Source organism: Aythya marila (genome assembly GCF_965140915.1).
Source record: "Aythya marila genome assembly, chromosome: 19".
NCBI classification, from domain to species: Eukaryota; Metazoa; Chordata; class Aves; order Anseriformes; family Anatidae; genus Aythya; species Aythya marila.
In genome coordinates this window covers 216,522-238,108 of record NC_139060.1, presented here as the reverse complement: position 1 = coordinate 238,108, position 21,587 = coordinate 216,522, and the positions used below count along the sequence as shown (strand labels likewise).

The window sequence follows — 21,587 nt, the reverse complement described above, 5'->3', positions numbered from 1 at the left end:
CTCTAATAATTTACCTTCATCCTGCCCACCATACTGTTCAGGACAGTGATGACTCCTGGGCCTTGAGGCAAGCTTTTATTCTTTCCATCATTTACAATAACTTCTCATTAGTAGGTGAACATGAAACTCTATTAACATGGTTTTGGCTTCAGTCAGTGATTTATCCCTTTGTTTTTCTTTTGATCCTTTATTAGGTGCAGGTGGGACACTTCAGGAAGGTGAATTTTCATCAGCATGGTGGAAGAGATAATACTTTCTCAAAAAGAACAACTCAGCAGACTGTGGTCTTTTTGCAGCCTGGTAGCAAGTAGTGGCAGCCTTGCCACCTCCATGTGTGTCTTATCACAGCTACCCACTTGCTGAAGCTCCAAAGCGCTTCTCCCATCCTCTTTTCATTCTTGCAGATTTCACCCAGTCACTGATGATGCTCGCTTCTAACTTGCGTGCCTCTATGACAGATGGCGGGTCAGCTGGATTGTGTCCTCTAGAGAAAGCAGAGCAGTATGAGCTAGTTAGGGGAGAGCACTACATTTTGGCTAAGCCATATCTTTGTCTCTTGCATAGGGAAAGCATAGCCAGGGAACTAACGGACAGAGATCATCTCTTTAGTCTCGTGGTTTGTACTTCATATTTAAACTCCAGAAAACAAGTTAACATAGTGCCCGTTAACATAAAGCTCTCCCTTGCGTCATTGGCTGTTGCCCTCTGCTGGAGGACTGAAGGCTGATGGTTAATGCCTGGAGACTGCTTCATATGACTGATTGCCACAGGCCATCAGACACTCATGGCAAGCAGAACATGTTCCAAGAAAGTACGTGAGTTTAGGGATGAGTCCTGCATAACCTGTCTTCCATGAAGGCTATAAGACCACTTGCATTAGGTTAGAAAATGACTCCAAAATTATGCCTTAACAGTCTGGTATTCAGTTCTATTTAAATAAAGTATCTCCTTGTTCTGTGGACTGTGGCTAGCTAAGACCAAACACCCATGGCAGTAGGATCTTGGCATCCAAAGGACAGTAACCTGTCAGTTACTTCATACTTACCGGAGATCCAGGTGATGAGCACCTCCTTTAATGGTTATTACAATTAGTGAAGGACTTAGGCTGCTATTTATCTGGAATGAAAGAAAGAGAGACAAACTCTCAGAGTAACCAAGCAGAACTGGACATCAGTTCTGAAAACTGATGTGGGTAGGAGTGATAAAGTGCATGGGAAGAGATTGTAGGTATAGCTGGTACTGTGTGCATGACTAACTCCTCTTGAGTCAAACCCTCTGACTCAGGTAAATTGGAGGCTTCCTATAATATGAAAATCCAGCCTAATTTAGAGAAGGCAGTTTGAAATACAAGGTTCATCCACTCTAAGGACCATGTTCCTTTTGTAGCTGGGACTGCCAAGCCAGCCTAAAACAAGGGACCACCTGCAGTATAATCAAGAGTTCAATTAACTCAAAATCCTGTTTTGAGTCTTTTAAAAGTAGAGTTCTATCACCACTCTGAATTTTTGTTGACTCTAAACTGAAATGTTCCCAGGTTTAGATTGATGATTACAGCAACTGCCTGATCTAACAAAACATGCTGAGAAAGGAAAATTCAAGGCGCATGCAGTGCTGAGACTGTCTTGAAATAGAATTGCAACAGGTTAAGGTTCATAGAATCATAGAATGGTTTGGGTTGAAAGAGACCTTAAAGCCCATAGTTCTATGCCCCAGGGACACCTCCCACCAGCCCAGGCTGCCCAAAAACTGATCCAACCTGGCCTTGAACACTTCCAGGGGTGGGGTAGACCCACAAGGTGCTGGATTCCTGATGTGTCTGCTCTACGCAGGAAGCCACTGCTACTGCTGCAATGTTCCTGGCTGTTTGGCTACTCACTACTCAAACATGTCTGTCATTAACATCCGGCAACTCCTGAATGGTTCAGCATAAAACAGCCACTTGCAGAAATTCAGATAGGCTAAAGTTGAATTGCCAGCACTGATTTGAAAGGGCGAGGTGGGCAGTGCATCACCTGGGAAGGCTGCTGTCTGTGCTTGGTAGATGGGAGTTAACCTGCTTACCCCACCTCCAGCCCATGGGTCCAAGTCTCCGTTTGAAAAAATGATGTTGCTTGCACTTTTCAAGTCTGAAATTCAAAGATGACATTTGACAGGCTTCCTTTCTGCCCATTTACCCACTGGCATTTGGTTTCTACAGCAAATAAAAACAGTAACAGAAAACACAGGACAACAGAACTTCCCACTTCCATTTCAGAGAGAGAAAAGTCTGCTCAAGCCCTTATGCTGGGCCTGATGGCTGTGTTTTTCTGCTGGCACTTGTTAGCTGTGCCTGTCCCTGCAGAGCTCAGCCAGGCTAAAGGAATGCAGGGAGCAAATATGAGCTACGTGATGAGCACCCAACACAACACACCTCCTCCCCAGAAGTTTGTCTGCAGCCACTGTGCTCTTGGCTTCACGCTCCATTTGCTCTGACAGTACTGTTCTCTCATGGCTTCTGTGAAGGGCATCTCGGGGAACATGTCAGTCACGTTGTTGCTGTCAAACGTTAAGTTGATCTCCGTACAGACCTGAAAGAGGTACAAGAACTGCCATTGGAGGTGGGGGGGTGGGGGAATAAACGGGGCAGCTGTTGAAGCTTGCTGGTGTCTCTAACACCTTACCTGATAGTCCCAGGCCTCAGCATCCATGCCAGTGCCACAGCCTGTGGGATCAGCACAGGGCCGGTACAGTCGGTATATGTCATAACACTGTACTGAGCCAGAGGAGTTGTAAAATACCCCTGCCAGGTGGAAACACAACACAAAGCCAACTTATCATTAACCCTCTGCCCTCTCAGTCACAGCCTTTGTGAAAGTCGTGCATCCAAGACCAAGGAAAGGGTGAATACCCCAGGTAAGTGAGCAGGTAAGGAAGGAAAAGCCCTAGCAGCATATGTACCAGCTTTGGGTTGTGATCACAACTTTATGCCAAAGTGTTCATAAGGTCTCGCTACCATCTATGTCTATCCCTTTGTTATAAATGAGGTCTCAACTCAATCTGAATTTTGTAATATTTATAAAACAAATATTTCTAAAAGGTATAAAAGGCAAGTAAACAGCGCTGGGTGTGCGGAGAGTCTATGCTCCACCAACACGCACACACGGACATCAAACATTCTAAATATACAGAACATTGCTTTGCATACTAAACCCAAGTATGTCTATACATACGTACAATCAGGATAGGTAACAAACAATCCTTTAAGTTCCATAACTTACTAAACTCGAGTACGCCTATACATGTGTAAAATCAGGAAAGGTAACAAACAACCCTTTAAGTTCCATGACTTAACAGTCTCCATTTTCGATTCCTTTTCTTGATTACTAACAAGTCTCCATTTTCCATTCCCTTTGAACGATATGTCTCGCTTTAAGTTGTCAAGCAACTCGGTCTTCAGGCCTTATGTATCCCGTTCTTCCCAGATCGAAGAAAAGCATATCCATCTCCTTTTCAAGGCCAATGAGGCCTGGGTCAAAAGGCACGTTCAGGTCAACAGGGGGCGTAACAGCAAAGGCCTTCGATGGCTGTAGCAGCAGAGGGGCCCATGGCCTAGCAGTCGGATCAGTAAAGGAGCCCGCAGCTCCCTCACTATCTGGCAAGCCACATGTTTGTGATTGTGGCTCCACATGGCTCTTCAAGGCCTCAGAGACTGCTCTCAGGTGCTGAGCAATCCCACTGCAACCTTGCCATTTTTAGTTGCAGAGTCCCACACCTTGACCTCAGTTTGGTCCCATATTTCAGGCTCATAAACTGTCCAATTGTTAATAAGGAGAATAAGCTGTAAGGTTACCAGGACAGTCTTTGTTCCTAAGGACATGTGATTCCCCATAATGCGCAACTGCTTACCAGCGAGAGGCAGTTGTGTGCACAGGTCCGCTTCTCTCAGCTCGAGCTTCTCTCCAGCTCCAGTGCACCTATTTCCAGCGACTTTCTGTGTGAGCTTCTCTGAGCAGTTTGCTGAGTTTAGCCGAACCTATCTTCATGAGGCAATCAAAGTGCCCGTTCCTGTCCTGGTCTCCGTTTTGCCAGCCTGTTCCTCTTCACTTCTTTTTCCTGCTTCTTTATTGATGTAACTTCATCGTGTTGCCTTTTTTTATCTTGAGGGCAGGCTCCCTCTTATACCCTTCTCTCCACTGCAGTTCTTTTCAAAACAACTTTTCATTGGTCAAACAACTTTGAATGTAACAACAACAGCAAACACCCAGAAACATCCATGCCTTAAGGGCTGGAGAACAAGAGAACCAGCTGGGGAACAAGAAACCGGAGACTGCATGGAGTCTCCTGAATCACAGAATCACAGAATCACAGAATTTTCTAGGTTGGAAGAGACCTCAAGGTCATCGAGTCCAACCTCCAACCTAACGCTAACAGCCCTCCACTAAACCATATCCCTAAGCTCTACATCTAAACGTCTTTTGAAGACTTCCAGGGATGGTGACTCCACCACTTCCCTGGGCAGCCTGTTCCAGTGCCTCACAACCCTTTCAGTGAAGAAGTTCTTCCTAACATCTAGCCTAAAACTCCCCTGGCTCAACTTAAACCCATTCCCCCTCGTCCTGTCACCCTTCTTTGTTCCCTCTAAACTCTTTTATATTCCTGATGGCCTAATGTTATCTCAACCACGGGGCTTTCCAACCCCCATGGCCATATTCCCAAATCTCCCCCTTCTTTATTAATATCAACCATTTTCTCAACACGAATTACCACTCCATACATAACAGACCCTATGTCTTAAATCATTGTCCATATGCTTCTTGAAGTCTTGGTAGCTTTGATGCTGTAAACACTTTCTTGGGCAGTCTGTTCCAGTGCCCAAACACCTCTTGGTGAAGAACCTTTTCCTAACACCCAGCCTGACCCTCCCCTGTTGCAGCTCTGTGCTGTTCCCTTGGGTCCTGTAGCTGTTTCCAGAGAGCAGAGATCAGCATCTGCCCCTTCGCAGAGATGCCAGCTCCATCAGCATGGTACTGCTGTTTCAGGTGTCCAGCTCTGAATGTAAACCATCCCTCAGCCCAGAGAAAATGTTCATCAGTTCTTGAAGCCACGTGAGATGCAAAGCCAGGCACCTGCTTTCTGCTAACCATCTCCTGTTTGGTATATTTATAGGTTTTCCGATTTGATCCACGCAACACTTCCTGGCTCCAGGTTGCCAGCATGCTGGAGCGGCAGACACGCTTCCATGCAGATGTGCTGTCTGATCATACCTTTCTGTGGGTGGTGGGACACTGCTGGAGACCCTCACCCGCACTGTGGAATCATACCAGCCCGCTGACAACAAGTGGGAGTTTGCAGCTCCTTTCCCCGTGCCTATTGCTGATCATGCAGGCACAGTACACAAGGGAGTCCTCTATATTTCAGGTGACAAAGCTAATCAAAATCAGCATATTCCCATATACTTTCATTGATTTTTTAGTGGCATCTGAACATCACAGTCCAAGCCTGTATCTACACCAACACCCACAGCTTTTCCTGCTGTGTCAGCACAACCTCACTGTGATCTTGAATTGCAGGAGCCATTTTCTTTCCATGACATTAAACGTGACATCATCTACTTGCAAACCACACTCCTACTTGGTTCTGACCTTGCAGTCCTGGCTAAAATCCCAAAGCTTTGCTGTCTGAAAGGTAAATGAGGGTCCTAGTGCTAGGGATGGGATTATACTCTGGTATTAATCTGAAGGGAAGATGTGGGACTAACTCCCCTGCACTGCACTGTTAGTCCATATAAAAATAAGTACAGTGCAGGTTCTTACCTTCTTACCTGCAGTACCTGTACAGCTCTTATCCTCTAAGAGACCCCTTGGTCTTTACAAGGATCTTTGGTAGATGGTGCAGTATGTATGTATGCAAGAAAGCACCATGGATTTAAACATTTCACGGAACTGCTGGAGGACCTTTAGGTTCTACAGCTACTAATTCAGACTTGAAAGATAGTCTTTAGTTTGTCCTTGGAAAAGCACTGTGGTGTTTGTGTTATTGATCTGCAGTTAAAAGTCCTGGGGTCTGCCCATCATTGCTATAGGATCCATGCTTCTTAACCCCTTATTGCCAGCTGGGATCCCTGTGCTGATCTAGTCCACATTATTTTTTAACTGTACATTTGCAAAGACCTGCACTTACCTGCAACTATTTGTACACCTAAGGTCTGGAGAGCAGAAAAGGCAGTACAGAGGCTGTCTGATAGCAACACACACTCCACTGACAGCAGAACACTTCCTGTACTGGCTGTGCAGATGACCAAAAAGGAAGGATACTGGTTCAGCCAGAGGAAAAGCTGAGGCTCAGGTACAAGTCCCTGCTTTGGCTCAGTTGACCCATGGTACCACAGAAAGCTCATTTAACTGCTGTTTGTCTTGATTCCTACTGGACAGCAAGGACAAAATTGCCTCCTAGCTTCACAGAGCTTCAAATGTGCTGTAGTGATCTAGGTTGGATAACACTATTCCAGAAGTACCCCTTATGTAAAAGACCTGACCTGTCTATAACATTAATTTCCTTCTAAAATCAGTGGTGTAACTGCAAATTTGATTTACCCTGCGCAAGCAAACTCAGAAATTAAGTGTTACTTTAATAAAATATGTAAAAATAAGTTCCATGCAGACAATGTGCCTATGTTGTCCTGGTTTTGGCTGGGACAAAAGTTAATTTAACCAAAGCTAATTTTCTTCATAGAGAAGAGATGGTGCTGTGTTTTGAGTTTTTGATGAAAATAGCAGTGATAGCATACCAATGTATTCAGTTGTTGCTGAGCAGTGTTTACAGAGTCAAGACTTTTCTATTTCTTGTGCTGCCCTGCCAGTGAGGAGGCTGAATGAGAGCTGGGAGGGGACATAGCCAGCACAGTTGGCCTAAAATGGCCAAAGCAATATTATATTCCATACCACAGAATGTCATGCTCAACAATAAAACTGGGGGAATGGGGAAGGAGGAAGGGGGGACATTGAGAGTTGTGGCATTTGTCTTCTCAAGAAACCGTTATATGTGATGGTATTGCTTTCCTGGAAATTACTGAACATCTGCTTGCTGATGGGAAATAGCAAAAAAAAAATCCATATTTTGCTTTGCTTGCATGCACAGCTTTTGCTTTACCTAGTATACTATTTTTATCTCAACCCACAAGTTTTTCTAACTTCTACCTTTCTGATTCTCACCCCAGTGCACTGTTGTTGAGTAATAAGTGGCTGTGTGGAGCTCAGCAGCCTAATAGGGTTACACCACAATGCATACAGAGAAAGCATCAAAGCCCCAGGAAGCTGGGCATATGCCCAACCAGAAGTATCACCTTCATTTTTTGCAAAGCCTCTCTGCAGGTTGGAATTCAACAGGCAGAAAGTTAAAAGTATTTACCCTTCCAATAGCAGCACTTTTGACCTGTAAGGAGCTTTTTATAAGTCAGCCCTGAAATACACAAATGAGTGCCTAAAAGAGAAAGTTGACGATAGCAATGGCAGATTGGCTCTGAACTTTGAATCTTTGTCAGTAGTTCAAAGAACTTCAAGTGTTTTTCTTTCAAAAAACTATTCTGTGACTCTGTGTGCTGGAAGCAGATTCCGTAACTAAAGCCATTTGTGCTTCCTGGTTGCACCGGAAATACCCCAAGAGCTGATACAAAACTCAGTTGTGAATAACTATCTGCAGACACAGTTGGAACTATTTTTTTAAAATAATATCTAAGAAGCTCATGTTTTAAATTTCATACCATGTCAGCTCTGCTGATGTTTGCAGAATGTTTTCTGGATGTTTGGGCAGTGAGGCACTGTAACAGGTTGCCCTGAGAGGTTGTGGATGCCCCATCCCTGGAGGTGTTCAAGACCAGGTTGCATAGAGCCTTATCCAACCTGATCTAGTGGGTTGCATCCCTGCCCATGGCAGGGGTTTGAAGCTATATGATCTTTAAGGTCCCTTCCAACCCAAGCTATTCTATGATTCTGAGACTGACAGATGGATTTTCAAGATTTCTGCTCTTCTTCTAGGGGGCTTCTCAGCAGGTAAAACCTTACGAGACACTTACAGCTACCTCCCCCACCTCCGACGTTGGACTAGCAACTCTGCCATGACCTTTACCCGCTGTGATCATGGGATGGCTACAGTAAAAGACAGAATCTTTTGCATTGGAGGAAGGACACTAAAAGGAGTAAGTTCATTTGTTCTTGTAACACCAATTCTCTTCCAAAATGGAGTCTCTGTACTGCTAGGCCCTGACTGCATTATTCCATCTGGATGACCAACAACTTTATTATTTTTGTTCTCTTAGTGAACTTGTGTAGCTGCAAGTTAGGCCAGTAAGCTTATGCAAGCATACCTACCCAAAATCATGCCCACTAAAAGCTGCCTTGTCATACCCTGTTTGCCAGGGTACAAAGGCTCTTTAAAGCTCTATTTTACATAGAGAAAACATACAGTGTAGCTGCAGCCTAATGCAGGAAAACCTAAGGGTAAAATTGCTCATGTACCTGCCCAAAATATGTTGATTTTCCTTGTTTGTGCTGAGAGGGTATAAAACACTGGCAAATAGAAGAGGAATGAATTGCAGTGAAGACACCAGCCTAGATTTTAGGAGACATAAGTTCAAATCCTGGAATGGATCATTCAAATCATTCAAAGATCATTCAGCAATTCATATTTGAAAGTAAAGATTCAGGATCCCATGCCCAATTTTGGCATGGCCAGTGCTGTTTCTTTCAAAGGAATGAATGTGTCTTAGAGTACTTAATTGCTTACTGAGGAAGTGATAGAAATCTGTAAAGAGAAACTGCACATCAGATCTGACATCAAATTCCTCCAGATGACACAAACTCAGTTATTATCTAGAATTCAGTGCACTGTAGCTCTCTTCCCATGAGGTCCTCCATAATGTGTTAAGTCTACGGAGACTAGGAAGGACTTAAGCTAAACCAATTCCAGTAGGTTCCTGTGGCTCATTCCTCCTATTTTCCAAGAACAAGCATATTTTAAAGCAGTTCTTGAATGGCATTATTTTATTTAATTCAGCTTCTTTTGATGCTTTGATTTCTAAATTAAGACTGAAGATGTGGCACCTTGAGTTCCGCTGTATTCAAACACATGTCGAGATTTCCTCTACCATGAACCAAACAAGCCTGATGTGACATTGATACCTGCTTGAGGTGTAATATGATGGATCAGTGTTGGTCTGGTTCTTTGCAGGTGGAGGAATGGATTCACGTTGATGCAACAGAGTACTATTGTCCTGTAAATGATCAGTGGACAACGCTGTCACTATCCCCATTCAGCGGCTGCCAGTTCAGTATCACAGCCTGTGAGTCTATGCTCTACCTCACAGGAGGTGGGTCACTACACGACATGCAAAAAGAAGACAGTGTTTTCATGTATGACATAGAGGGGCAGGTATGGAAGAAAGCCAGTTCCCTGCCTAAAGCTCTGGTTGATCATGCCTCTTGCATGATTAAATTGTCCCAAGTGAATGCAACTGGTGAGCCAGGGAGAGGCACAAAGTGCTCCCTCACCAGCAGGAGGGAGAAATGTACTCCCAGCTTGTTCATCACAAAGAAAAAAAAGTTCCACTCTTCCTCTGAAGAGAAGTAGGATGTGAATAGGTCGAGCTGATCTGACAGTGTTTGCCAAGAGGTTAGTGCTTTAGCAACACTTCTAGTTCTCTAGCCAAACATTTTCAGCTGTGATTTAGAATTGACACTTTATATTGCTGGCTGAAAATTTATGTACTCACAGAGATAAGCATATACCATGCATTTACAATTGTCTTGCCACTCAGATAAGATTGTAGGGCATTATGATGGCAACCTTGTCCTCAACTAGCAGACCAGAGAACTTCCTTCAGTGAACATGCACTGAATCTGTGACTGCTTGAGCCAGAGTATGGGTAAACATTTAGAAAAGAACCAAGTACCTTAGAAGTCACATTTCATCGAAAGTCAACAGCATGCAATATTTTTGCAGCAAGGGCCGCAATGGCTGAAAAATTTTACAAGGATAAGTTTGAAAAGGTGAGAGAATGAACCTGCCATCATGCATTCCAATGGATGAAACCAATACAGCACAAACCATCCCACTGGAAAATCAGAGTTGTACCAGCTCCGACAATACATAAACCACATAATGATGAGGTGCTTCTAGAAAACAGGATTTTAAATGAAAGACCAATCTGATAAGATTAACTCACCAACAAGAGCTGCCAGGCCTTCAATTGGGTCTGTCTGGGCAAGGATTTGTTCACAGCCAACCTGGATGAGACACATTACAGGCAAATTGCAGGCATGACAGGTAACAGTCTATGCCACAGAAGGGATAAACAGGAAGATTTGTCTAAAGTATCACTTGCATATTTGATTGCAACATCTTTTTGGTGTTTTTTCCTCTCTCTAGCAACAAAATACATAGAAACAGTGAGAAAGAACTAAGCCTGTTTCTTTTCCAAGGTAAACATCCACAGCTATGTGGAGGACACTTACAAGGAACAGTTCTTCCTCCTGCAATCAGAATACTTTAATGCCCTTCTCAAAGGAGGTTAGAATATTATTTCCATTTTACAGATCATTAAACAGAACCTAGAAGGGAGCTGGATGGCCAGTGGAGCCAGAGACAGCAACTCCTGGATCCCTGTAATACATGGCCTGTAGCACCTCTTGCATAGTGTGCATTTTGCTCCAGGTAGGACTTACACCACAAATGTCAGCTGCTGTCTTAGCCACAAGGCCAGAAGGATGTACAGTTCCATTAGCCTAGTGTACAGGAGTGCAGCAGAGAACAGAAGCACAAGGCTGACAGCAAAGCAGAAGTCAAGAGCTGCAATAGTGACAGGTGATCTGGGACCTTTTTCAGGCCCCAGTTGCTGTCTAAGAAGTGTTTGTAACCAGGCTCTTTTCCCACACTTGGCCATCTCCTACTCTTAAAAGTTTTTGGGTTTTCTAGTCCCCATACCAGCAGGCATTTCTCCTCATTGTACTCTGAGGTGTAGCATTTTACCAGATGGTACTTTAAAAAGGAACCTGATTTTTAGAACTCCAACCTACCCACCAAGAAAAATATGTCTATGAAAGTGTTTCAAGGCTACCACAAACTACATTTTTTGAAATGCTGTATATTTTAGCAATCAAAACTGAAGTCAACAAACTTGCACAGGCCATTTTGTCTAAAGTAAACACAGAGAATGGCAGGTATGGCTCCAGCAAGCCCTCCCTGACAAGCCTGATAGCAATGCATTTCAAACACAACAGCCACCATCTCAGAGGGGCTTAAAACATGTAGATTTATTATCATCACAGTGGAAGTGCTATAACCCACCACTACCTCTCCCTGTCACCACCACCCAGTGGTGTGTACCTGATTGTGCCCCATGCTGTGCAGCCCTGCACTCAGGTCATTGAAGTGTATGTCCCTCCCTTCAGAAAGTGCAATTCTCACCTGTGTCCTGGTACTCACCTTCACTGGATTAGCAGGGAGGTGACCCATAAAATCAGTTTTGTAAGGGTAGTCCATCATGGCCATCATGGTGAAGGCATTTCTAGCAAAACCAAAAAGCTGGTAAACATCCTCCTTGTTAGAAATCTTATTGCATGTAGCCATTTTGCTGCTGATTTCATCATAAGCTACAGAATAAAAGCAAATGAAAGGCATGAACTTCAACAGAGTAAACCAATACCAGGCTGCAGCATCTTGTTTCACTCAAGGATAATGAGATATGTAACACATAGCTGAGGTTTCCAGCAGGAAGGGTATGTTACATCTAAATTTACACAAACACAGATGTTCAGGCAAAGCCTTCCTGTGTGGCTTCACTGGCCTGAAGCCTGCATCTCCCCCTCATGAGACACAGAAACCTCCCTGGGGAACATTGGTGGAAGCAGCACCCTCTGAGACAGAACAGTTGCGGCTGATGCAGTGAAAAGAGCAGTAAGTACAAGGCTGTCCTCCCCAGCACCCTGTGTGGCAACGTCCTCCTTGCTCCCTCAGGCTCTGCTGCCTCCCACCTGCTGTGCCCTTCAGAGCCAAGCAGGACAGTCTCATCAACCAGGCTCTTGTGCAGGAGAACAGATATCCAAGCACAGATATCACAGATATTACCAGCATCAAATAGAAGGTGTTTTTGAAAACTCTTTTTTTTTTTTTTTTTTCTCCTGCAGAAAAGACTGTTTAATTAACACAGTGCAATCCTCCATATAGATATTTACATTTTAGTGTCCATTACTAATTATAATACTGATCGAAACTGTTTGTGAAATCAAAAATCAATCATGCAAGCAGGAAGGTCAGGCAGACATTTGCATTGATTTAGCTGGAACCCAGTTAAGGCCTAACCAAAAACCTGACAGAATCAACTTTTTGTCCCCATCCCAGAGTCTACCTACCCCTGGGAAACAGTCTGTGGGGCCATTTGTTCTTACCTCCACTCAGGCACAGATTCTTAATCTGATGGAAGGCTTTGCGTACAGCTGTGACACAGTCTGGTCCAGACTTCTGGAAGTCCTGAAAGGACAGAAAATGACAGGATTACAGTTGTACAGAGGAGATATGTGCAGAGCACATTCACAACTCACAGCACATTCACAACTGAAACAACTCAGAGGTATCATCTGAACAGGGGTTCTGAGAAGGAATTATGTGCAGATGCTACACAGGGAAGCTGCCAGAAGTACCAGGAGATGACAGAAGTTACTTGCCCACTATGGCCAGAATCATATCTGCATCTCCAGAAGCAATGATGGTTGTGCTTCTGCTTTAAGCTCCAGAAATCAGAATGTGCCACCACAAACTAACAGCCTGCACAGCTCAGACCAAGCAGTAATTGTTTCACCAGGTCACTACTGGGACTAGCCTTTAGACAAAACACTTTGCACTTTGTGGAGCCATTAGACTGAACATGAAACAATGAGAGTAGACATGTGCCTTGACCAGGACATGGGAACAGGTACCAGACTATTAGGGCCAAGAGCTGTTTTTTATTTTTAAAACATATAATAGAGGCCTCCTACTGTACTTTATCTGTAAGAAGGAGCCACACAGGGCTGAGCACTGGATTGGGAAACCAAGACCTGCTTTTCTTCTTAAGCCTGCCAGTGACCTACCAGATGACCAAGAAGGCCAAGTCTTCTTTTCTCGGGAAAAGCACTACTGATCCTCTTGAAAAAGCACTGTAAAGTATGCTTCAAGAGCTGTGGCTGGTTATGCTGTTGGAACAAGTTGTTTCTGCCACTGAAGGCAACCTGAACTGTTTCTCTTCTGTCAGCTTGTAAGGCAGTTTGAGATCTGCCCACAACCAGTACTTTGTAATAGTAAGTAGTAGGGCTCTTTTAAGGTCTCTTCATCATGTGAGAACAATGGTAACTAACCACAGACCACTAGCTAAGCGTTTTTCTTACAAAGACACAGCCTCAACTAGAAACAGATATGGAATATTCCTTTGACTCCTCTCTGTGCCTTTTTGTCTGAAAGTTCAAGAAATCACTTTGGGATTTTCCATGGTTTAAATCTCCTTCTGTGTGTGCTTATTGTCAACTAATGGCTCTAGACTGTAGCATGCAGATTAGTCAGTTTGGGATGGAAGAGTAAGTCTGTTCTGGCTGCAGTGAGCACTGAGGTCCCTGAGAGGCTAATGCCGAACTGCTGCAGTGTGCTGCCTGACACATAATGAACCACTGCCGCTTTTGCTTTTCCCCAGCAGACCATTATGGACATAGAAACAGGTCAGCTGAGCTGTTGCAGAGGCAGGAGGCATTACAGACATTCCAAGAAAAGCTGTTCCAACTTGGCAATCAAAGCTTTCAGGCTGCCAGCTTTACTTTTTTGAATTACACCTAATTCAGAAGTCTAAACCAATCTGAAGTTGATCGCTTGGCCAGCCCCTGCAGCAGTAAGCTTACAGGAAGCACGCGTGTTGCTGTACATGTATTCTTCACACTAGGGCTTTCTGTCTGGCTGCAGGGATGGCAGTTGGTGTACATATAAACCTAGTCTTATGCAAATACCATACACAGAATAAACTTTCTGACCTTTGCTCTCTTCCCCTGTGAGCTGTAGGCTCATGAAATGTGCCAGAAATGCTCAATAAAAGTCATAGAGAAAGCTGCTTTGAGAGAACATACTCTGACTCAGAAGCAGAAAGCTGAAGAGAGAGCTCCCACAATGATTCACAGAAGGTTTGTGCCTTGATTAGTATTAACAGCTCTCAGGGGCATTTGTTCACTGAGCAGGGCAGCTGAATTCAGCCTTCAGATGCACAGGGTTGCTGTTATATAGACATGCTGAAGGTGGAAGGAATTACTTTGAAAACAACTCAAAGTGCTTGCTTAGTATCTGAGTTAGTTTTTTTTTTTTTTTTTTTCACATGAAAAGGTCAAAGCCCTGTTTTCAGGGGTGTGTAATGACTCACAGCACATTCACAACTGAAACAAGTCAGAGCTATCATCTGAACAGGGGTTCTGAGAAGGAATTCACTTCATCCAGAGAAGAATTCCCACTATTGAGCATGTTAGACAATTGAGTGATACCATATATTCAAAATGTATAATTTTAAGACAAGATGTCTTTTGTTCACTTATATACTTAAATTTTCAAATGCTATTGAGTTTATTTTCACAACTCTCTTCTTTATGCTTACCAGTAATACTGTCTGCGCTGTAAGTCTCTGCATTAAAATAAGGTTTTATATACATGTATGTAACAAGAGCAAAAGGACCACATGTCAAACACAGGTAGTTCACACAAAGCCACATGTGTCACCCAGATCTAGAAAATCATACCAAAGAGGCAAAACAGCCACCATCACAAGATTTCAGTACTACCAGCTAGTACATTTCTTTCCATGTAAACTAAATGCAAGTCAGTTCTCAGCAATACTCCCACAGATACTTTCATTTATTCTGATGTTCTTAGGACGTGAAAGCCACATTTAAATTTTGGTTTTCAGTGAATCCAGGACACCATGCACGTTTTTATTTAGTGAAATATTCAAGTTCTTCATTGAAATGCAACCATATTGAGACTAAGGATCTACAGTGAATCATAAATATCAATGCAAAAACATTTTGAAAGAGGATTTGAACAATTAATTATCCATTTTTTTTCAGCCAGGTATAAAGGAAAACTTTCAGCCTGTAATTTGGACAACTCACTAGAAATGGAAAAGTGAATTCTTAGTGGTACTAAACATCATGGAACTGTTTTGTGTTGCTTACAAGAGCAGCACCTTTGAGCGCTGAGCTGCCCCAGCCACAGCAACAGTCAAAACTATTTGCAGCTGCTGCTTTTCCTTGCAGATCTGTGTAGCACTGATGCTGCAAAAACAGCTGTCTGTCTAAAGACATGGAAAAGAAAAAAAATCCTGCCTTCTTAAAGGAAGAAGAAAAACGTTCTTGCAAAGAGCTACTACTTACTGCTGTTACATCTCTGAAGAACTGAGTGGGGTCTCCAAGCCCAGCCACAGACAACAGAGGAGCACTAGCAGCTAATGCTCCAGCTACAATGTTCGGGTACTTCATCCTCATGTAAGCGCTCAGCATTCCTCCATAGCTGGCACAGGACAGAGAAGAGTTATTTCCTTTAACAGATAGATTATAACATACTAACTTGAAAGATCAGGCCAGCAGGCACAAGCTCACTGAACTCAAAAAAACAAAATGTTTATGCAAATCTAGGTGTCATCCTTATGTAAAAATACCTAGTTATAGTTAATGTACACAGCACGTTCTACTGACTTTTCCCCAGACCCTGAAGTCAACTCTTATGGGAATACACTAGCCCAATTGGATTCTGCAGACAAATATAAATGCTGCCTTTATCTAACTCTGCCCCATCCTGACCATGTCTTGATGATTTCAGTGCAGAACCAACTGGGGCTCAAGTCAAGCTGTCATTACCTAATGGGTGAAGGAGACAACATTTTGCATATAGGATTATAAAGACTGTCTAAAGAGCTAACAAGCAAAGGGTGTCCCTGGACACTACAGAATATTCAGCTCCCTCTACTGCTGGGAAATGGGACGCAGTTATCTTGGGCAACCCAAATAACAGCTTCATGAATTATCAGCAAAGGCCTAGGGAATGGGAGACATTAACAAATACCACATCAAAACTCAAAGCTGCCTTGACAGCTTCAGTGACAGGGCCACAGATCTGCAGATATATCTGGGATTGCTAGATAAACCCAATGCCACAAAAGTTATTCAGATGCATTTTTTTTTTTTTTTTTTGTGTTACTCTGAGGTCATTCCTGGGGCTGATAAATGACAACCCTAACACAGAGATAACAACACCTCGTCTGACTCCAGCCTCTTCACTCACAGCTCAGAAGTATTCAAGTCCCACATCACCCACATGTAAAGCCATATACTTTTCTCTAACTCTGGTCTTGGAAACAGAAAAAAAAAATTGACACAAGAAAATTCAGTTCCACTGGATAGTTTGGCAAAACTGTAAGCAACTTAAGGTTGTTGTTCCCCCCTCCCCCTTGCCCCCTCTTCCCTCCCCCCCCAAGAAACATGTTGCTCCAATACTGCTATATTTCAGTATTCTTCAGATAGGTTTAGTGCTGTTTAGAGCTGCTGCATGTTTAACTCCGATTTACAAACAAACAGCTGTAGTCTAATTGCTAGCAGGTCTCACTGAATCCCACCTCCCCACCCAAGGACTGTCCTGGCCCTTTTTACACTAGCTACTGTCCTGGTAGACATGGTACAAACACCACTGGGATCAACAACCCAGTCACCACTACAGTGAGCTGCAGTGTAATGATAACCACCTGATCAAATGCTTTTTAGCTCACTGCAATGTCTGAGAAGCCCTGTACTCATTGGAAACCTTTTAAAGGGAAGCACCTCTTCTGTAGGAAGCCATTCAAGAGAAAGGGACGCAATATCAACACAGCTCTGAACTGCAGCTGAGCAAGCATTTTGAGGAAGGATGTCTGTTGGAAGCCAGGACTAACCAAGCAGCAGATTACAGAGCAGAATTATAAAAGATCCTACAATGAAAATGGCTAGATACTGATAAAGAGGCTGTGTTTAATAAAAAGCTGGTGGGCCCCAAGAAAGAATATTTTACCAATTATTGATTTTCAGCATTTTTCATGTAAAATCATGTGATACTGCAGGAGGAACTTATCTTCTGCAGTTCTGGCTGACTTGTACATTAAAGATATCTAGAAACATCCAGTCTCCAAAACAAACATTCCCAAAGGCAATCACAAGTCAAGACTAATTCTTAATGGGAGAGCTGCCTGGGTCCTGGAGATAAGCTCTCAAGGAGCTCAGGCACATATGCTGTCTATAGAATAGCTTAGAGCTCTGCCTCTAAAGCTTGCTGGGGAGCTAAATGTAACTATGAGAACACCACAACTGTGTCTAGGAAAGGATGCAGAGAAGGGAAGAACCACACACAACCTTTACCTGCCTCCAAAAGCAATGACAGGGCAGTCTGCAGCACCATACTGCTGCTTAAGCTCAGTAATTAGCACTGCGTAGTCAGCAAGGGCTTGTTCCACAGTAAGCAGACCAGTCCTCTTCAGCTGTATTGACTCATGTCCAAATGGAAGAGACTTGCCATAGTACCTCTGAAAGTAAGGAGATATGCTGCAAAAATGTTGGTGTCAAAGCCTAGGCCTTCCTTGTTCTTCATGATAGGAATGGGACAAGTGTGCACAAATGGGAAGTGATAACAGAGCACACACCATCCCCTTAACTTATTCTTAACTGAGCAAATGCTCAGATTCTCCAGAATCTGCTTATATCAGATAAATAGAGACCTTCAGGATATGTCCCATAAAGGATGGTAAAGTTCAGGACAAGCTACTTCAGTGGGTGCCAAGTAGAGCCTTGACATGTCTCTCTCGTGAAATCCCCAACTAGAAAAGGGAACAGTGTATAATCTCTTCATGCATAGGTTGGAGAATAATAGATTTGTTAGGGTGGTGTACCTAGGAACAGGATGGTTTGGGACTTCAGAGGCTAGAAAGGAAAACATTACCTTAACGAAAGAACTCTCCAGTCCAGTGTGGAGTTCAAGACCGGTAGAAACTATTTACAACAGCAGTGATCTAAATCAAATATGCCATAGGATAAGTTTTACTGAAACAGTAGTCTCTATCCTGGATTGGTGGTAGGCATAATAAAAAAAATATCATAGGCTGTGGTTAAATAATGAAGAGCTACTACTATGACAAGAAAGCCTGCAGCAGGTCTACCTCTGCTTTGTGGCAAGACATATTATTTTTCTGAACCTGGAGAAAGATGAATTTGGTAATACTAACACAACTCTATAATATGCATAATGACTAAAATACTCACATGCTCAGCAAATATCACAAGTGCTTCCTGTTCCTCTGCTAATTCAAATATGAAGTCGGAGTTCTGAGCAAAAGTCCAGATATCACCTTCATTGCCAGTATAGAGAAAGACTGGTCCAAGTCCTTTGTTCCAGAACTTTACTGAGTGAGGTAATTGACAGAAGACATACAACAAAAACAAACAAAACTGTCAGAGCATGAAATGTCTGGTTTTGGTGACTTTGGACAGGAGCTTAATGAGGAAGAACTCTTTGAACAGGCTGATCCCTGAGACCTGTGTTGGGGAATACAGATGTTAGAAAGGCCAGGCTACAGAAATCTGTCATTTGAGCAGGGTTCAGTAAGAGCTTCCATGAGATCACTATATGGCCTGGAACTTTTACTTCTGCCTAAAACTCCTGAAAATCTCAGATCTACAAGGAATTTGCAAACAGCTGCCCCCAAAAGAGTGATTTCCCATTTATATACCCATTTCAACCTAAATTGTCCCAAAACACTTGCACAGATCACTTTTCCTACAAAATGAACATTGAGGAATTGCCTGCCTCTTTCTAATGCTTTTATTGTGATGTACAACCCAGAGCCAAGCTGTAAATAACATTTGTTTTATCTTCTGATCTGTCTATAACTGATGGCAAATTGAGACTACCAGGAGGAGCTGACTGATGATGCCAATACTTGCTTGTGTAACACATGGCTGCTTTAGTGCTGACTTTGTCAAACATTTGATTTTAGCTTACTCTTAAATTGTACAGGAGTCAAGGGGAGGGTGGTGGGGAGAATAAATAGCTTTCTTCAACAAGACTTCAGACTGTCAGTTAAGCATTAAATTTATCACCTAAAAGGAACCTCCAACAGAGGTCATGCTATGGATGCAACTGCAGCATGTCAGGCAAGGCTGTTACTATTAACAGATATTCTCAATGCAGACCTGCCAGAGCAAGTATTGGCTTGGAAACAGGCCTGAAATGTGTCATTAGTGAAATTCTTCATCTTTGTTAACAAAAAGGCTGATTCTTTTTGTGTTGCATCTGTTTTGGGTATCAGGTAGGAAAGTGAAATGCTCTATTTACTCTGGCATTTCTTCTCATATGCTTCATGGCTTCTGTAGCAAACAGCTGTGCACAAGAGCCAAAAACACAAACAGGTTGCTTAAACATATCTATTTTCAGATTTAAATCCTGGGGCAACTGCCAGCTAACCTCAAGACAGTCAGACGCCTGGTTGTGAAATAATAGTCTCCTTGAATTTCTCACTGATAATCCAAAGACTTGTATTGCACAAGAAGCAGAAAGAGGGAAACTACTCAGCATGTTTTGTTTCTCACAGATAAATTTAGCTCTAAATTTACAGACTTTGCCCTGGCAGGTCATGCAGATAAAACATAACACTTTAAAAATCAACTTTTGCAATGCTTTAGACCAGGTGATCCCTAAGTTCTGCTGAAAAATGGTCATTTTATTTGTGAAATTTCAGTCCTGGGTATGCCATCAAAATTCACTAGTGTTCTGATCTTTGTGCCAAAGTGATCCCTGAGCTCATGCTTGGTATAATACATATAACAAGATGACAGTGATGAACAAGCTGCAGTATCAGATAATGAGAAGGCAATAATGTGCCTAACAGGCTCCAGGCACAGGCCTGTAGGCCTCAGATGACAGTGTGTGAGTGCTAGAACTGGCCAGCGCTACCCAAAGGTAGGTAGCACTCTGGGCTGATGTTAATCACAGCGCCACACTTGCTGTCTCACTGCAAATCTCCCTGATAACTCCAAGCACACAGTACTCAAAAACATCTGACTCTAGTTATTGAAATTATGATGAAAATGAAAGCACATTGTTTGGAAAAGTCTCCTCTCTCGCACTTCTTGTCACTCAGAAGATAACACATTATTTAGCTAGAAAGACAGACACTGCAGGCTCCTTGTACTCTTTGTTCAGCATGCCTTAAGCTATCTAAAGTTGTTGGGTTGTGAATAATGTGAAACACAGGCCCAAGAGACATCTTTCTTGGAGTTGTCTTCAGGTGTAAAAATCACCAGTACTGACTACAACATTTGGGTCACTGTTTTTCCTGATGCACTGAAGTTGCACTTGTAAGAAGATACTGTGTCTAACTGAAAATACACATGCACAGGGCAAGCCCAGTTCAAACCTACCACTGCCATTTTTTCTTACCTGCTCACATTGCTAAGAGGCCAATCTCCACATCTGCACCACACATCTCATTACCAGAATGAGGAACTGAAGGGGATGAGAGGAGAGGCTAAGCAAAGTGGGTCGTTAAAGGCTGGTGCTCGGATCAGACCGACTCCTGGCAGATCAGCACAGCTCTCTGAGATTCTCTGTCCCTGTGCACGAGTGGCGAGCCTTTGGAAAGCTCGATCGCTGCCACAGGCCGCAGTGCACCCCCAGGGCCCAGGACCCACCTGAGACCAGGTACCGCTGCGGGAAGGTCTCGTTGCTACAGGTCTTGAAGCTGAAGTGGTCCCGCACCTGCTGGAAGAACCGCTCCTCCAGGCCAGGCCCCGCTGGCCGGGCAGCTGGAGGAAAGGACCATCAGTGCAGGGCTGACCGACGACGGCCGCCACCCCCTGGTACGGCGCGGCGTGGCCAGACCCGGCCCGGCCCAGCCCGGCTGGCGGGAGGGTGCGGGCCTGTCCATGTCCGTCTGGGGCAGGGGAGCCCAGAGTGCCCAGCCGGTGAGGCCCGGGCCGACTGGGGGCTCTCGCCCGGAGGGGACGGACCCGGGGGGGCTCGCAGCACGGCACGGGGCGCAAGGAAGCAGAGCAAGGGCCTGCCTCGGGCACCCACCGGGCGCGCCGCAGGCCGGCAGCAGCAGCGGGAAGAGGCAGAAGAGCAGCAGCAGCGGGCGCGTTCCCATGGCAACCTCCCGCTCGCGCCTCCGCTCCGCGGGCACCGACCCGACCGCCGGCGCGGGAGCTCTGGGCGGCTGGGCAAAGAACCCCGTGGCCCGCCGTGTCCTGTGATAACGCCCCCTCACGTGACCACACGGGCGCCATATCTACCGAGGCACTGCCGTGTTGTCTGGGGGTGTTCCGTCAGCTGCTGCTTTTGGGTGCAGCTGGGCCCTGCTGGGGGCTCATGCAGGCAGCGCGGACCCTGAGCCCGCTGGGCCCCATGCAGCTGGCAGCGGGATGGAGCTGAGCATCGGCAGGGCTCAGTGACAGTGTGCTAGGGCAGGGGTGGTAAGGCATTTGTGGCAATGCTTGGTGATGTGTGCAGCTGGTGGGATTGCTGTGCCTGCCGTTGAC

The 21,587-nt window shown here is 44.3% G+C and overlaps 2 protein-coding genes across 2 annotated transcripts; one reads left to right on the top strand and one right to left on the bottom strand.

The window, feature by feature from the left end:
* Positions 1–60: 60 nt before the first annotated feature.
* Positions 61–21,285, bottom strand: DPP7 (dipeptidyl peptidase 7). The gene is made up of 13 exons (XM_082775601.1): positions 21,127–21,285; positions 20,742–20,855; positions 18,315–18,454; positions 17,418–17,581; positions 15,408–15,543; positions 12,420–12,501; positions 11,458–11,624; positions 10,199–10,259; positions 2,661–2,779; positions 2,411–2,567; positions 2,062–2,126; positions 1,046–1,116; positions 61–484 (listed from the first exon to the last, which is right to left on the bottom strand). The coding sequence occupies exons 1-13, from the start codon at positions 21,194–21,196 to the stop codon at positions 349–351; spliced, it is 1,482 nt and encodes a 493-aa protein (XP_082631727.1). The 5' UTR covers positions 21,197–21,285; the 3' UTR covers positions 61–348.
* On the top strand, positions 4,984–9,603 carry LOC309885535 (kelch-like protein 9; the record flags this gene model as incomplete). The annotated part of the gene is given in 5 exon segments (XM_082775584.1): positions 4,984–5,034; positions 5,146–5,239; positions 5,242–5,397; positions 8,013–8,173; positions 9,205–9,603. Coding segments are annotated over 5 exon segments (861 nt in total).
* Positions 21,286–21,587: the final 302 nt, after the last annotated feature.

Bases quoted from the DNA above. Each gene is read 5' to 3' on its own strand.
- DPP7 (XM_082775601.1), bottom strand. From the start codon at position 21,196: ATGGGAACGCGCCCGCTGCTGCTGCTCTTCTGCCTCTTCCCGCTGCTG. The intron at 12,502-15,407 runs GTAAGTAGTAGC...CTGTCCTTTCAG, and splicing joins TCTTCAGAGATGTAACAGCA to GACTTCCAGAAGTCTGGACC. The intron at 485-1,045 runs GTAAGTATGAAG...TGCTTTCTCTAG, and splicing joins GCTCATCACCTGGATCTCCG to AGGACACAATCCAGCTGACC.